Here is a 17,592-nt window from a genome sequence, read left to right as displayed (position 1 = left end):
GCCACCGAACTGGTACTGAAGATATCGTAATCCTTGTACCATATTAATTCATACAAAATATGTCAGTGGTCCCCAAATTTGTTCATGTTTACATTTTAGAAGGTTTTTAATTTTTTGCTTCAAATGAATTCCAATAAAATAACAAAATGTATGATAATAATCGTTAGATTGATGTTTATAACTGCAACTAAAGGACAAACAGATTGGTGAGGAAAATAAATGGGGAGAGGAAAAACATGTGACTTGACTGTGTGCAACCTGCAAAAAGACAAAATAATAAAAGTGTATATTTATTTAAATGTATTTAATTTGTATTTGTTCATTCATTCATTTTTATTTTATTATTTACTCTTATTTTCAGGAGTATATATCTATGCATTTTTACTTTTAAATTTAATATTGACAGATTGAAGATAAAAAATTACTATCTGCCAAAAGGTGCCATATTTTTATTTCTTTTTTAATTTGGTCAAATAATCAAAGTGAATTTGATTTAATTATTCGTTCATTTTATTTACATTGAATTTTACTTTTTGTGATTTAATTTGATTTCTTTTTGTTTAAATGAGGCGGCAGTAGCTCAGGAGGTAGAGCGCTCGTCTTGGGATCAAGGGATCCTAGTTCGAATCCCGGCTCGTCCGTGTTACATGTCGAAGTGTCCTTGGGTAAGACACTGAACCCCTAATACCCCCAATAAGCAGGTTAGCGCCTTACATGGCTGCAAGGCCGCTATTGGGAAATGTGAAGCACACTGTAAAGCGCTTTGGGAAGTCATTGACTAGAAAAGCGCTATATAAATGCAGATCATTTCAATTCATTTTATTTAAATGTATGTGTTTATTAAATTTCTTTGTTTTTGTTCTGCATTATTACATTGATGTAATTTGTATTTGTTCATTTGTTTATATTTACGTTTAACTTCATTATTTATTGTTTATTTTATTTACTGATTTCATGCATTTATTAGTTCTTTCTTTCTAACTAATTCAATATTTCTATTTGATTTGTACTTTGTATTTAATTTATTTTAATTTCTTAAAATAATATCAAGGATGTTAACATTGGTGGGCAGCGAAAACATAACCTTTTTTGGTCCTATTTATTCAGTCTCTTTGATGAAAGTTTTGGTTTATTTTTTATTTTCAACAGTAGAATGAAATATTTAAAGGTGGAGGTTGCTGGCGAGACTGAATAAGAAAACTAACGTGGCAGTAATAGCAGGAAGAACAGGGAAAACGCGGCAATAAATTCACAATCAAAAAGAGAAAAATAAGAGGAAAAAACAAACAAATGCAAACAGCACCTGAAAAAGTCACAAAAAGACAAAGGAAAATATGACAAGGATGCAGTTTTCGAATAAAAATCTTTTACAAGGTTCCCCTTGTGTAACTTTAAATATCCAAGGCCGAATGATGAATGTCTCAAGATCTAAGATTTGCTTACTTCCAGTCCCTCGCTGGAGAACTTTTCCATTCCAAGGTCCAAACAACTTTCCCTTATCTCAACAATCGAGCGTTTAGAAGCCGGCTGTGATGCCTGTTAGACGGAAGGAACCGACTTATTGTCTCAGAGCCGACCATCCGAAAGAGCGATGCCGGGCTCCCCTGCTGCCTTGTTAGACTTCTGCCAGGCAATTTGCTCTCCGGGACTGACATGTCCATTTAACGATGGATAACACGTGTCCGAGACATTTCCTGACCCCTTTAACTTAAAGATTAAAAAAATAAAACAGAAGCATGGTATAACTCGTGTTTGGCACAGAACGCCGTTCGTTCTAACGCAGGCATGGGCAAAATACAGCCGCAGGACACATATGGTCCATTAGGCTTTTGAATCCAGCCCACTGAATATCCATCCACCCGTCCATTATCTGCACCGCTTATCCTCAGTAGGGTCACGGGGGTCCTGGAGCCCATGACAGTTATCTTCGGGCAGTGGGCAGGGGACACCCTGAACTGGTTGCCAGCCAGTCACAGGGCACACAGAGACAGACAACTCGCTCGCTCATTCACACCTAGGGACAATTTGGACCGGCCAATTAACCTGACATGCATGTTATTGGAACCTCAGAACTGTGCCGCACACGCGCCAACCACTGCGCCGCCGTGCTACGGACCATTGCAAACTACAGACTATTATTACACTATCTACTCTAAAATTCAAATGTTCTCTACACGTACTATTTATTTAATTATATGCACATGTATTACACGCAAGAAGTATTCACTGTATACTATTTTGGTATTTTATGTTTTTTAGTGTTATGTGAGGTATCAGAGGTTCAGAACGCATTAGTGGCAATGGGGTCTTACTTTTCCAATACTCTGACGGATTCATTTTCTACAATTAATGGTGCAACATGTTTTCCTGTATGAGTAAAAACCATTTGAACTGATCAAAGTGAAAACAAAACTGTGTGAATGGGTAAGTGTGAAGCACATTGTAAAGCGCTTAGGGAGCTCTTCAGTGACCTGAAAAGTGCAGTATAAATGCAGACCGTTTACAATTTTACCATTAACTAATTACTATAGATTCTTATTCCACTCCCTACGGCAATTTCACTTTGTGTATCATGAAACTGGTGAAAGAAAGAAAAGGATTTTCAAGTGCAAACCCAAACCCCCAAAAAAGATGAAAAAGGAAGAGTTTAGTCGAACATGTCTAAAATATGCACGTACTTGCAGGCACAACACAAGGAGCTGGACATAGGCTTTAATGTTGACCCGAGCCAGAAGATGGCAACAGTGAGTAAGAAAGTTCCAAATTCCGTACAGCACCTTCAAAAAACTGTTACTAATATGTTTCTCCTTTTGCTGCAACGCCCATAAGTCCCCAAAAGATGGCACACTAAACCAGATTGAACATTTTTACGGGCACACCATCCTGGCCGGACGATTGGTGACTGGAACTACAGTAAGGCTTGTGCATATTGAACAAAAAGTGAGCTTTTCTTTTTAGTTTTGTTTTCTGTGTGTTTCAGTTAACATTTAAGCCTTTTATCGAAAGAATTAGTGGACAAAAGAAAATGAAAACTGAGCAGTGCACCGACGAGATTGGAGAGGCGATAAAACGATCATGACTGTAATCGGCGATTGTGATGCATGTAACTTTAACAAAATTTAAACGAGTGCTAATTATTTGATGACAAAGCAAGCTAGGTCCCCACTGGTGGAATTCAATAAGCTTATAAGTCAGTTGTGCTTATTTGTTGATAAAATAAGTCATTGTGTCAAAAGCATGAGGCTTTTAACAATCTTAGTATCACTCTTGTACCCGGTGTCCCCTTGTTTTTTGTTTTGAACAAATTTATTGACACTAATAACAGAAAACAATCATGACAATCTCAACAGCAATTAAGCACATTCACAATATTATATTCCAATATGACGTTTTTAACAGCAAACACAAAGTGAGGTTTGAACAACCCTTCTCGAAAATCTTATTAGCAATCAAGCATATTCACAATTTCATTATATAACATCTTTGTTAGTGTCAATAGATCCGTCCAGGCCAAAGTCGATTGTCCTCGGTCTGAACAAATTCACCGACACCAACAGCAGCAAAACAAACACGACAATCTCAACAGCCATCAAGCATATTCACAATTTTTTTATATCTGACAATATGACGTGACGATATGACTTTTTAACATTTTTTCCTGACATTTTCAACATCAATTAAACAATTTCAGAGTTATTTTCTTTTAACAGTAGTTAACCAGCGTGTAAAAGGCAATACTAATACTGCAAGGGGCATTGCTCTGTCCCCTTGTGTTTACGTAGAATGTGTGGAGTGACACGACTGGATAGGTTAAGGAATGAGGAAGTAAGGAAAATAACTAGTGTGGTGAGCTTGCTTACTGAGAGGGTTTGATGAAAAAGTTCTGAAATTGATTAAACATATAGAAAGAATGGATTAAGGTAATTCGACTAAGAATATGAATGGATGAAAGCAATTTGACTAAGAGTACGTAGTGCAGAAGTGGTGGAAAATAGAATGAGAGGAAGGCCGAAATATGGTTGGATGGATGATGCAAAACGAGCAATGGATGTGAGGTTAATTTAATGGATATAACAAGATATGCTAGGGATAGATTTGAATGGCCAAGGACAGTTAAAAATGACTGGTATCGACACAGCTCGAACTGACTAATTTGGGCTCCCGGGTGGCCTGCTTGGGCCAGCGGCGGGGCCGAGGTTTATTGTATTGTATTTATTTATTCAGCCAGTATAAACATGATATACACAAGAAATCATTTGACGCGCGAACTCTAAATAATGATAATGAAAGAACAGAGTAAAGATATTGTAGTGTATAATACAAGATAATTATATAGAATAGTTTAAAAAAGAAAAGAAAATGTAAGGTTATGTATGTAATATGAGGTTGGATCGAACCATATGATGCGGAGGGGGTAAACCAGTGTAGGCTGTCAGGCCTGTCCGATGAAGGGTTGCATGGTGCCGTAACTCACCCCTTGTTGTGCTGTGGACTTAATGTTCGGTGTCAGGTTGGGAAGAGCGAAAAGTAATGAATGTGAGTGTGTTTTTGACTCTAGCCACCTTGCACTAGGGAGATATATTTTGGTTTTCCTGAAAGCTTTGAAAAACATTCCACATCTCACTGACTATTACAAAATAAATTTGAATCACTGATAGAATTCTGTCAAACTGTCGACGGAAATAGCTGTCTTTATCAAAGGTACGATGATGTGGGAGGAAGAAAAGCTTAGTCTTACCGTGAGCATCGCGGTAGTAGGCATGTGTGACGCTCCGGAATCGCTCTTGACCGGCCGTGTCCCAAATCTAGACGTGATGAGAAAATAGACTCATTATCCATACTGTGTACTTCATGCAATTGTTTTACCAGGTTTTTTTTTTAATAGTAGTCAGAGCAGCTTTAACACAGCACTCAAACACTGCTCAACAGGAAGAAAAAAAACATTTTTCTCAGAGGTGATAGGTAGCAATCAAGAACCACTTTACAGTTACAAAAAAGCTAATTGTTGGGATATTTTAGGAGAAAAATGTAAAGAATGGAAATTAGCTATATAAATAAAGGGCGATTGACAGAGAACGAATAAAAAGCAATCACAGACTGTTTATGGCTGCTTTCCGTGATAAATCACATGTGTACGACGACTTCTTCCGGATGACATTTACGATGCCGGATTGAAAACATGCAGATTTGCATATTCATCCAGCTTGCTAGCTAACGAGGTCCTCGTTACATCGTCTATAAATGCACATATTCTGCGAACACTTTTTTGATGAGGTGGCATTTTAAGATGATAGGGCATCTTGCAATAGGGAAAAAAACATCCTTATACAACGCTGTGGGATGGAACATTAGCAACTCTACTGGAGTAAACAGACTGCATTGAAAATCTTACCTGCAGTTTGACCTTCACGGCATCGATGCTCATGACTTTATTCTGCAACACACATTTTGAATTTAAGACACAAATAAGGCATGGATTGATAGGTTGAAGTACATATGAGTACTAAATAAGTAATAACATAAGACAGTAGAAACCCGGGATAAGGCCACCCTGCCTTAAAATTCGCCCCATGCTGTCTCGGTCGGATGCAGGGATTATAATTCATGCGTCTGTTACCTCCCGTCTCAATTACTGTATTGCACTACTCTCCTGTCTCCCAAAGTCCAAAATCAAGAGCCTTCAGCTGGTACAAAAGGCTGCAGCGAGGCTTTTAAGTAAGACAAGAGAGTTTGATCCAATTACCCCGATTTTAGCTAACCTGCATTGGTTCCCTGTTGATTTTAAGGTTCTGTTGGTAGTATACAAAATCATGCATGGACTTCCTCCCTCATATCTTTCAGATTTAATTTCCCTCTATGTTCCGGTCCGGAGCCTTTGCTCTGAAAATGCTGGTCTACTAGTGATCCCAAGAGCCAAGAGAAGATCCGCAGGTTCGAGAGCGTTCTCCTTACGGGCCCTGGTGCTGTGGAATGCTCTTCCCGGAGAGAGTCGATCTGCAACCTCTGTGGAACTGTTTAAATCTAGGCTTAAAACACACTTCTATTCTATACCATATGAATAACCGATATTTTATGTTGACAATATCTGTGTATTATTTGTTATTGCAACATCCGTTGCAGCCTAGACATCCTGGAGGGGGGATTATATCATGAGCTTTCCCTTCTCAAAGTTTCCTCATGTTGAGGTTTTTGAGTTTTTCCTTTCCCTCATGTAGGTTTTAGATTAGGGGATGGTGTAATAATAGTCTGTGGTTTGCAATAATCTGTGGTCTGTGCAGCCCCTTGAGACTCTTTGTGATTAAGGGCTATACAAATAAACAAACATGACTTATGACGTTTTCGCTTCACGATATGGAATAACATGTTTTTTTGGCCACCCATTTATGCATTTTCCTCACTATACAATATTTAAGCGCATTCTGTGTTCGGTCAGGATTCCGTTTTGCAAAGTCAGAACATCTGAACTGAATACTATACTTTAATTCAATTATTCTCAGTGACTTAGTTATCTGATTACATCAGGGTGTGATATTAATTATCTTGCATGTTGGGTGCTGCTGCGGCATTATTTCTCATTTGGCATCAAAGGTCGCCGTGAACAACTACCCTCTCCCCAACCCCTCAGGGGGCCAGCCGGACAAGAGCTGGGAGACTTGGGCGCCTGAGAAACTGCAATTCAGTTTGAATAAGCTAGACAGTTGACAAGGGGCAAAAAAGAGTTTTCTGAGCCAGCTCAACAAGCAACACAGGACCAAATCCTGAGCTGAACGCAACTAAAAAGGTTCTGACCCAGTCCCAACCAGATAAGCTTGTTGGCCAGTGCCCAAGCCTGATCGAGACAGCGGCCAAACCGGTGAGACACAGACAGGAACCTTAAAAAAGCCATGAGCCACCCAGAGCCAGCCACAGTCGACCAGATCTCCAACTTTGAGGTTGCCTTATTGCTCCTGTGCTGAGGACATCCAGACTGGGCATTCACCTCCATGGAACCATAACCAGTCCATCTCATGGTACTAGGATTTGTTAGTGGTGTGACATTAAGAGGAAATTCTATCAAATTATAATAACGTATATAATTAAGCCATCATTGTTTTCTATCTAGTGCCCGTTAAGATTCCAACTTCGGTCTTTTTTCGTTTTGTTTTCTTGTTTTGTGTTCCATTCAAGTTTCTTCTGTAAATGGTTAGTAAAAGAAAACTCTATAAATCTGAGAGTGTGTGTGTCTTGATTAAAGTATATTGAAGAAAAAATGCTAAAAAGAATTCACTTAAGTTGTGTGAAGCCACCCTTCAGAATAACAACAAAACAAGTTTTTTTAATCTGTTTTCCCGATATAATGATCTAAAAAGGTATCTGGTGCTCCAAAAAGGCAAGACGAGTTTTGAAAAGAATAAACTTGGCTCTTTAATTTAATCGATCGATAAGGATTTGGTAAAAATAATGTATTGATGACCCAAATTACTCAAACCAAAATGTATACAATTCAAACTTTGTGATATTTGTACGTATAACAAATTATCTCCCTAAACACCTGTCTCAAATGTGGTCAAAGTCATAAAATGCTGCTATTGGTTTGCATCAAAGTTATGCTATCGGCTTAACTACCTTCCACAATGCCATTCTCTTCATTTAGTTCAGAATCCCGTCTGCTTTGTAAAGACTTTACTGTATTAACTCACTTAGACTCCCAAGGCTTGCAGTGGTGCTAAAGGGAGAGAAAAAAATAGAGCAACAAAGTCTTCTAAGGGCATGACAATCCTCACAAGTGGAAGATTTAATATAAGTTTCATTTTTAATCCACTCTCAGCGTCCCCTCTCACATCTGTGCATCCTCCTGTCACTACACTCAACCAAGTCAAGTCACATTAATTTATAATGTTATTTAGTCATATAAACATATATTACACATAAGTAGTACTTACTATGTACTATTCTGTTATTGTAGTGTTTTAGCGGGGTACCGGATCTTTGGAACACATTATCTTATTACCATACCTTTCTTTCGCCCGCTATACAGCAATTTGAATCTGTGATCTCCATCTCGGAACGGATAATGTTGTATCCTGTGGGTATACTGTAATGATACGTAATGAAATTATAAATGCATACTCTTGTTTACATTCAAGCATCCTTGGGGGTTGAGTGCAATAACATGGTAATAACATAGTAATGACATTGTAATAACTATTAGTTTTTTACAATTGAGCAAAAAATATGTAACTTTGAATTTCTCTGCACGGTGACCGCAGTGCTTTGGAAAATGATCAAGGCACAAAAAGTGTGTTTACAAAGAACGCTTCGCAGAAGGATGAAGCCGTTAAATAGAACGGATGGGTGTAAAGCGCCAGCCTCCAAACAATAAAGGGTAGCCTCATCTCCCTCCTCGGAGACACCGGCAAATATGCATGGGGACTTTTGAATGCGGCACGGCGGAATACAATTGGCGGCGCGGTCTAATGATCCGCCCGCTTAAAATTCACATCCCGCAGTGAAGATTTAAGAAACTTCTACTAGGGCACCGAGAGCGTTTCGACACAACATTCAAGGACGGGGCTTGTAAAAGTGACGCTTTGTTGCTCGGGCAGATTTGGGGCTCTTAGCTTGGGGAGGCAACGGTTTTATGATGACATCCTGTGGGAGTTGTCGTGTGGATTTGAAGTTTTCCGCTAGAAGACATATTCTCTATTTAATGATTTTAGTTTGAAAAAAAAAAAGTGCTGCGGTTGGTAGTGTTCATGTATTGCAGAAGTCAAAAATTACGACTGAAATCAAACAAAGGTAATAAAGCGTAATGAGATTCAAATCGAAGTCCTTTAAGTTTTGGGGTAGGTTTTATGCACGGGCCTGTATTATAGGCCGTAAAATCGCGTATAAAAAGTAAGATATGGGGCTGCAAATCGAGGTAAAAGGTGTGCGTTTTGAAAAACTGAAATGATGGGATGTAGCGCTCAGGGAAAGCCACCAGGTTTATGTCGTCAAACGTGCATGCTCAGTCAGTCGTACTATATATATAATATACTGAATTATTATAGCACCTTTAATAATTTTTAAGCTGAAAAAAATATTTACAACGTAGTGCTTAGAAACTGGCCTAAGTTCTAATAATAGTGCTATACTATTAGTAGTACAAGTAAGATCCAGGCCGGGCTTCGGGCCTAAAATTTCAATTTAAATGTAAATGTTCTGCATTTATATAGCGCTTTTCAAGTCAATGAAGACCTCCCAAAGCGCTTTACTATGTGCTTCACACTTTCACTTTTACACACACTAACCGATAGTAGCGTCAGCCATGCAAGGCAACTACCTGCTCGTCGGGGGCATTAAGGATTCAGTGTCTTGCCCAAGGACACTTTGACATAAAACTCAGAGGAGCCGGGAATAGAACCTGCGACCTCTTGATCCCAAGACCTCCTGAGCTACTGCCGCCCCAATCAATCATTATGTTGGGCTGGGCTGGGCCGGGCATCGGCCTTAAAATGTCAATCATTAAGTCAGGCCGGGCTTCTCTCTCTCTCGATGTTTATTTATTTTTTGTTTGTTTGTTTCGATGTGCAGAGCATGCACTTACTTCTATTCAAGTTTTAATTAAATGACTGCCTTTTACTTCTACTTGAGTAATATTTTTCTGAAGTAATCAGGGATCAGAATGGAGATTTTCATTTTCAGCTGAAATAGCCGGGGTCCAGGAATAAAGCAGGGCGGAGCCCCCGCCACAGGCGGCCAATTTTTCTAACGGCCGCCAGGGTGCGCCAGAGCAACAAAGGAAAGAGTGAGACAGTCGGATTTTGAATTTGTTTGCTACGCAAGAGAAAAAGTGAAAAAGTCGGAATGCCTTTGGGGTTCAAAAACAGCGGAAATCCGCGGATCCGCGGAAAATTCTGATCCCTGAGTGATAGTACTTTTACTTGAGTAACACACTTTGGTGCCAAAGTTATATTATTCAGATAACTCTATCATAAAGAACATGCTTACTGAACGATCAGTTAAACTCCAAATCAGTAAATCCAAAGACATTGTAGAAGATGCGTCGCTTCCTCTTTTCACCTCTACGTGGCTTATGTCAGACGTCATTTCCGCTTCTCGCCTATGGCTTACAAGCTTTACTGTCATGATTTCTGATGTGAATCACCTGTGCCCGCTCTTTTGGCGCCAACCGCTGCGGGCTCTGATTGGATCCCTGTCCTTATTTAAACCCAGTCCTTTCAATCCCCTAGGTCAGTCCGTCTGCGAACCTCAGTTAACACTAGGCAAACCTTTTTTCGACCCTGACTCCCATCTCTTTTGCTCCCGTCTGTCCCCCGGCTTCGACCCGTTTTTTGATCCCGACCACGTCTACTCTCTCGTCCCGGCTTTCGACCTCTTTTTGTCCTCGACCACGTCTACTCTCCTTTCCTGGCTTACGTCTCGCTTCGGACCCAGACCACATTTTTGCTCACCTGTCCCGGCTATTGATCTGTTTTCCGTCCTTGACACCATCATCGCTCGCTACGGAAGATCCACTTCCGTGTTCGCATCACAAACTGGGTACGAGAGCGACTTGCTTCCCGAACCAAGCGAACGCCGGATCGTGGGCGCAGCCCTTCCTCTTTCCTTTAGTAAAACTTGTGAGAAACGTAACACAATTGGGTCCTGTTTCTGTTCTGGTCCTGACATTTACAAACTTTCTGCTTTTCTGCCAAATATTTCACTATTTACATCTTGTAATCTGCAGAATATGATTTTCTTTTCGCCTCACTTCGCCGAATTGCTTGCTTCTGCGCCAAAGTATTTATTTTGATGCTACAATTTGAAGTGCACTGTTGATTTGAGGGACGGAGCCCTGAGCAAACTTCAAAGCTGCATATTTCAACTAAAATGCACACTTTGGCGCTGGAGTAATGTTAGAGTTTACTCCGGGCTCGATCGCTCAAATCAAGTTGATCGGTTGGGGTCGGCCTATATATCTGCGGCCCAGGTTGGGCTAGGCTGGATTTTTTTAGGTCCAATCTTACCTCTAATTAGTAGGTACGTTTACATACAGTTAACAAGTCAGTTGGGTTAGTCCTTTCATTGTTTGATTGCCCGTGCATGTATACGCATTTGATAAATCGAATTGCTTGTGGGCAAGTGCAGTTATCCAGGCAAAATTTTTATGCCTCAAAGCACTGTGGGACTTCTAGTACAGAAACGGATGATACATGATTAATCGACGAAAAAAGTCTTACATGTCGATTTCTCCCCTTAATTTCCGATTTATTTTCTGCCCTCACGGCGAAAATGCCAGTTATAGCTAACTATATATAGTGTAAGTCTGTGCTCACATCTTGTAAACACAAGAAATGCAGCAAATGGAGGAAAAATGCACATACTTAGTTAATTTTGGTGAGTGACATGAATAAAAGTCTAAAGTTAAAAGCATAAATGGATAGATAGATACTTTATTCATCCCTGTAGGGAAATTCACACTTCCATCAGTCTCCTTTGTTGTTTAATAACAGATTAACAGAATGCCCTCGGGGTGCTTTGTTGTAGTTTAGCCACAGCGGAGTGGATGACACGCTAGTCCAAAAGTTCGACGTCCCTGCGGCAGATGGAAATATTTGTGCCCAGGGATACACCACCTCGTGTTAGCGAGTCCACCTTCTCTCCGCTTCCCGCAGGCTTTCGTGTCTCTGTCTAACAGCGCTGAAGCCGGGTAGCTCCGGATAGCTCCGGTCCGGGTAGCTCCAGGTGGCTCCATGTTAGCGTCTGGGATGCTAAACGTGAGCCACGGTTCCGTAAAACACAGCAAACTGCACTGCCTGTACGCTTTGATGTTTTTCACAAGCACAGCCAGTTCGTCGGTCTTCTTGGGTAAAGAGTTCACATTTACCATGATTACAGACGGTACCGAAGACTTATAACGCCGCTAGCTGCTTAGCTAGCTCCGGCTCTCCATCCACAATAGGGCCCCTCATCACGCCGGCACAAGGATTCTTCAGGGCAAGGAGTCGATTCCTCGAATAAACGCATTTTTGTGCGTTAAAACCCATAACGATAGGATAGAAAGTAATCCAAAGTGTAGTTGTCAAACGGGACGAAAAACACCGAAGATAGAAGCAGACAATGACGTCTATTTACAGAATGAGGTCGCTCCAGTTTCGCCCCTGTAATAGGAATACTTGCTAATGTCACAAACACCAGGCATGCAAACGATTCATTCAGATTTCTCCTAAAATCCAATATATTTACATGACTATTCTTATCATATTGTCTGCATGTAAACATAGTCAATGACATTATAATTTGGGTTGCAAATTTGGCTAAATAATACAAAATCATAATGACCCAACACTGATGATCGATTTTCAAAAGTAGCCTGCATTTTTGCTCCCCGTAACAGTATCCTCAGCAATTCTTGCACAGCTCGGCCTTTCAACAAAGACCGATGTCCTCCATTATGGTTGCAGAGATCAAAAGTTCAGTGTGGAAGAAAAAAAAGGAAAAAAGAGGAAAGTCATTTCCTCTTATTGGCCTTGAGTTCTACTGCAACTCCATAACATCAGCGCCCGCTTAGCGCCGCTGTCAGTATAAGGAGACTTGATAGAAAAATCAATAAAACGCCGGTTGCTAGGGTTCTTCAGCTGGATCACCATTTTTGATTTAGGAGAAGACAGACGTTGTTTTGCATTTTTTGTCTGGTCCAAAATACGCTTTTAAAGTAGAAAACCATGCACCAAGTACAAAATCATAGCAAAGTCACCATTTTTGTGTAACAAATCCTCTTGTGGGATGCGGACGTTCTTTGGGTCTTGCGCTAATCCAACTAATCCAGGATTTGTCTGCCTTTTTCCGGTACTGCTTCCCTGTTCCGCGACATTTATATGCAGACAGAGGAACTAGACTAGCCGATCTCACCATTTACATATGATTTATTTCAACAAGTGAGAAAAGAGCTGATTATACTGGGTGTGTGTTACTGGATACTGAGTAGTCCCAGCTCATTCGCTGCCTACCCGATTCCAAAACCGATATTATAGTCAGACTGACCGAAAAGACCGGAGAGCTAGCAATTTATGTATTACCTATCATCGAGTCTGGAAATAACAAATAATAATAATAATAATAATAATAATTTCCTTGTATTGTCATTCTGTGTAACAATGTACACAGAACGAAATGTCGATTGCACCTGACCCGTTGTAGCGAGCCGATGCAGCCGCAGCCAACAGAGGGCGCCGCCGACCACTTTTTAAGTCTTAGGAATGACTCGGCCGGGGCGCGAACCACCGATCTCCCAGTCTCAAAGCGGGCGCCTTACCATCTAGGCTACTGAGCTATTACTGTGCTTATGTTACTGGATTATTTCAGTCCTTAAACTGCTCACTGCATTCATTGTTCCATAACCCTTTTAAATGCAGACAGACGAATCAGACCAGACTAGCCGATCTTGCACTATATATATATATATATATATATATATATATATTATTTATATCTTTAAGTGAAAAGGGGCTAATAACAATGTGCTTATGTTACCGGCTAATTTTAGTCCTAAACTCACTTACCTGTTCCATAATTTATCTAAATGCAGGCAAACGAATCAGACCGGACTAGCCGATCTCAGAATTTATGTATTACCAATAACAAGAAGTGTGAAGAGATAATAATACTGTGCATATGCAACTGGGTAAGTTTTGGTCCTAAATTCCCTCACTGCTTTCTCTGTTCCATAAACCCAATTAAATGTAGACAGATGAATCAGACTTGACCAGCCGATCTCTCAAGATATACATTATCTACATCGAAAAGGACAAATAATAAAGTTGCCTGATCCGCAACCCAGTTATATGCAGCCAGATAAATAAGACCAGACTAGTCGATCTTGAAATGTATATACTATCTATATCAACAATTGAGAAAGGAGCTGTGCGTATGTTACTGGCTAATTTTAGTCCCAGCTCACTCACCACATACCCTGTTTATATCCAGACCAGACCAGACGATTTCTTAATTCATGTATTATCTATATAGACAAGTGAGAAAAGAGCTGGTATTACTGTATGTATGTTATTGGCTAGTTTAGTGCTGGCTGAGTACCTTCCCTGTTCCACAACGAATCAGACCAGACTAGACGATTTTGCACTACGTATGTTATCTATATTAGCAAGTAAAAAAAGACGGAATAATACCGTGCGTATGGTACTGGCTAATTTTAGTCACGGGTCACTTACTGCCCCTGAAGCTTGAAGGATACAAATAATAAGAAAAAACTGTGAGCCATGTGTTGGGCGAATAAGCAGGACCTATAGCCACATATTCATGGCCTTGTAGCGTTGTCAAGGCAACACACTCAACAATCACTCAAAAAAGGGCCTTGTGAATACACGGAGTCGTGTGCCACATAGCAACAGTTGAAGGTTATTATGAGTATGAGAATTTCGCCATTGTGGGACTAATGAAGGTCTTATCTATTGAGCGCGCTTGATATTGGCTCATTTGTTGCGTTCTTGTGCAGTTAGATTTCTTTTAATGAGTCTCATCGTGGAAATGTTATCTGGAATTTATTTGAATGAAAATTGGAAAGTAACAGTAAGTATTGGAATATTGCGGAATAGTCGGTAAATCATAGGGTTTCTCTGGTGCTTTATGGGCAAACCCATTATTATAGGCAAACCCATGATTCTCAACGTGTTTTCCCATCTTCATTTTTCTTCCTAGTTTGTCTCTGAAATGGTGCCTTTGGAGACGGATCATAAAAAATCGTTTTCATGACGATTCTGATGGAGAAGTAGAGGAGGATTCTACATACTAATAAATATTTAAAAAACAAAACTCTTAAAATAAATACAAAGAAGATAACTGGAAATATCATTAAATAATTTATAAAGTGTGAAATAAAAAATGATAAACAAGTAAATAAATGCATAAAAAGTAAGATCATTAAAACAAAACATGTATCTATATAGTAAAACAATTACACTCAAAAAAACAACATTTTAAAAAATTATCATTCGAATACTAAAATACTGATATTAAAAAAAGGATCTCGGAAAATATAATATCAAAAAATGGAAATAATAAGAAATTACATAATTATAAATAACATGAATTAAAAAATACATTAATTTAAAAATTAACTGTCTATTTTATAATTAAATAACATTTTTTTGAATTTCGCCCAAACAATGTAACTCGAAAAAATAAAAACCTGGAAATAAGAAACTAAAAAATAAATTTCTAAATGGACGGATGGATAAAAGAAGATAAACAGGCAAATTAATACATGAAAACAAAATTAGGAAATTAAAAGAATGAATGCATCTGTATAATAATTGACCCATTAAAAAATGTATATAAATATTACACTAATACTAAAATACCAATATTAAAAAGTTTGAACTCCAAGAATTTGATAGAAAAAAACGGAAAATAAAAAATATAAATAAATTAATAAATAAAAAAAATAAATAAAAATAAATAAAAAAAATAAAAATAAAGCCATTTTTATTTGTACATGAAAACATGATTAAATTACAAAAAATCAAATGAATTAAAAAAAATATATTAGTAAAAAGGAAAATGTTTTACCTGAACTAGTCAACAGTAATTTTCCCCTTTTTATCCTTTTAAAAGGAAAGGGTAGTAACAAACAGTGCTCTCATTCATGAAATAATCCTAACACCCTTTGCACCCAAAGTAAAAATCATCCTTTCAGATCAGATCGTTCCAATTGTTTTACCCTCCAAAAAATGAGAGCATACATGTACTTTTTAAATATGATTTAAACATGGATTAATGCGGGTTTGGCAAAAGTGAAAACAAAAATCTCTATCCAAGGTTATTTTATGTATTTACAAAATTGTTTTCAATATTCTAAATAGTCAGTTTATATTGAAGAAAAGATATACTTTATATAAGACACATTAAACAAGTATGTAATTCTGGGACAGTATAAACTGTTACTGTTAAATGTTATTGTACTACTGTAATTTTCATTGCACTATTGTTACAATGCACTATTCTTTCATTGCATCATTACTATAACTTGGGCCAAGTCGTTGTAAATATTATAGCCTCATTATCCAGACTGTCTTTAATGTTGTTTTTCTCTATAAAGTTCTATTATGCGTTTACCTTGGAGTGTCATGTGTACTCTCGTAGAATACAATGTTTCACTACAATGTCGTGTATAGCAAAAAAGATGATTCAATTCAATTTTTAGGACAGGGTATTTATCCAATACTCCAAGCCACCCCAAAAAAATATAGGAGGGGCACATTTTTGGCCCCTGGCAGTAGCTTGGGAACCCGGACCCGAGCCACTCACCCGGAAGTCGATGCCCACAGTGGAGATGAAGCTGCCGGCCAGGAAAGCTCCATCTTTGAAGCGCACCAGCAAACAGGTCTTGCCCACACCAGAGTCTCCCACCAGCATCACCTGAGACCCCAAACGAAAGCATCTTGTTAGCCGACTCGGGACGATTTTGGGGCCTGTTACCATGGAGACCTTGATTGCACCGACGACGGATTTTTTCCCCCCGTTTATCTCGTTCGAGCCTAACCCGGCAGGATAGGGCCCAAAATGTCAATCCTTATATATGGGTTTGGACCAGGCTTCTCTCTCGCTGACTTTTCAAAAAAAATATCTACCAGTCATTGTTCTTTGTTTCTTTTCTTTGTGTCGCGCAGTCAAAGATCCGCGAAATGGATTTAGCCCTCCTCTTGCGCAGCACAGCCCGCATCGCGGCACTTGACGGCGCACACAGAGGCACACACAGCAGCGCCTTCGTCGCTGCTCGAGAGGGGGACTGAATCCATCGAGCAACACACACAAAAAGAAAACAAATAAAAATGACGGGTGGATAATGATAATTAAAAAAAAGAGTCAGCGACCCTCACAGACAAGATTTGAAGATTCGGGTTTTCATCAGGCTCGGGCTGGGTCAGACTTTAATACCAGCAGGATCGGGTTGTGTTGATTTGTTCAGTCCCGATCTTATCTCTTATTTAGGGGGTCTGATGTCACTAATAAACTAAATATAATTGATATGTAAATAAATTTAACTACTCCTTCACGTAAAATAGCTCAGAATTTATTAAATATGTCTTTCTTACAAAAAATGTTGCCCAACATGCTAGAGAAAATCCAAGTTCTGGGAATTTTCAGACAATACCACAAGAAACTAGGGCTTTAGAGTCATTTTATTGTCACCTTATTGTATTTTTACGTTCAATCACTATTTTTTTAAATTATCAGAAATACGTGTTTGATAGCTTTTTAGGGTTCACTTGGATGCTTTTACGGGCCTAGAACTAATTAACTAATTTTCAGTTATTTGTATCAGTGACATTTGCTTGAGATACGAGCAATTCTAGATACGAGCACGTTTTGGGAGCGTATTAAAGTCGTGTCTGAGGTACTACTGAGTTAGAGATAAGATTTTGAACCCGAGCCTGGCCTGAATTCCAGGTTGGGCCTAAAATTTGAATCATTACATTCGGGTTCAGTCCGGGCTTCCCTCTCCCTGCCTTTTTTAATTTTATTATCCGCCTGTCACTGTTCTTTGTTTTGTGGAGGATCTGCGCAATGGATTCTGCGTCCCTTTGGCACAAGGCATCCCACATCAAGCAC

General features: G+C 39.1%; 1 protein-coding gene across 1 annotated transcript in view; it reads right to left on the bottom strand.

The window, feature by feature from the left end:
• The window catches only part of rab26 (RAB26, member RAS oncogene family), a 53,600-nt gene that overhangs the window by 32,283 nt on the left and 3,725 nt on the right, over positions 1–17,592 (bottom strand). The window contains exons 2-4 of the mRNA XM_088323229.1: positions 16,288–16,398; positions 5,393–5,434; positions 4,739–4,805 (exon numbers count right to left, since the gene is read on the bottom strand). Coding sequence (XP_088179355.1) covers positions 4,739–4,805; positions 5,393–5,434; positions 16,288–16,398 — 220 coding nt within the window. The remainder of the gene's footprint in view (positions 1–4,738; positions 4,806–5,392; positions 5,435–16,287; positions 16,399–17,592) is intronic.

The sequence above is a fragment of the Urocampus carinirostris genome, chromosome 19 (genome assembly GCF_059441175.1).
Source record: "Urocampus carinirostris isolate Australia breed hairy pipefish chromosome 19, RoL_Ucar_1.0, whole genome shotgun sequence".
NCBI classification, from domain to species: domain Eukaryota; kingdom Metazoa; phylum Chordata; class Actinopteri; order Syngnathiformes; family Syngnathidae; genus Urocampus; species Urocampus carinirostris.
The sequence above is the reverse complement of the archived record's forward strand: the minus strand, read 5'-3'. Positions and strand labels throughout refer to the sequence as shown.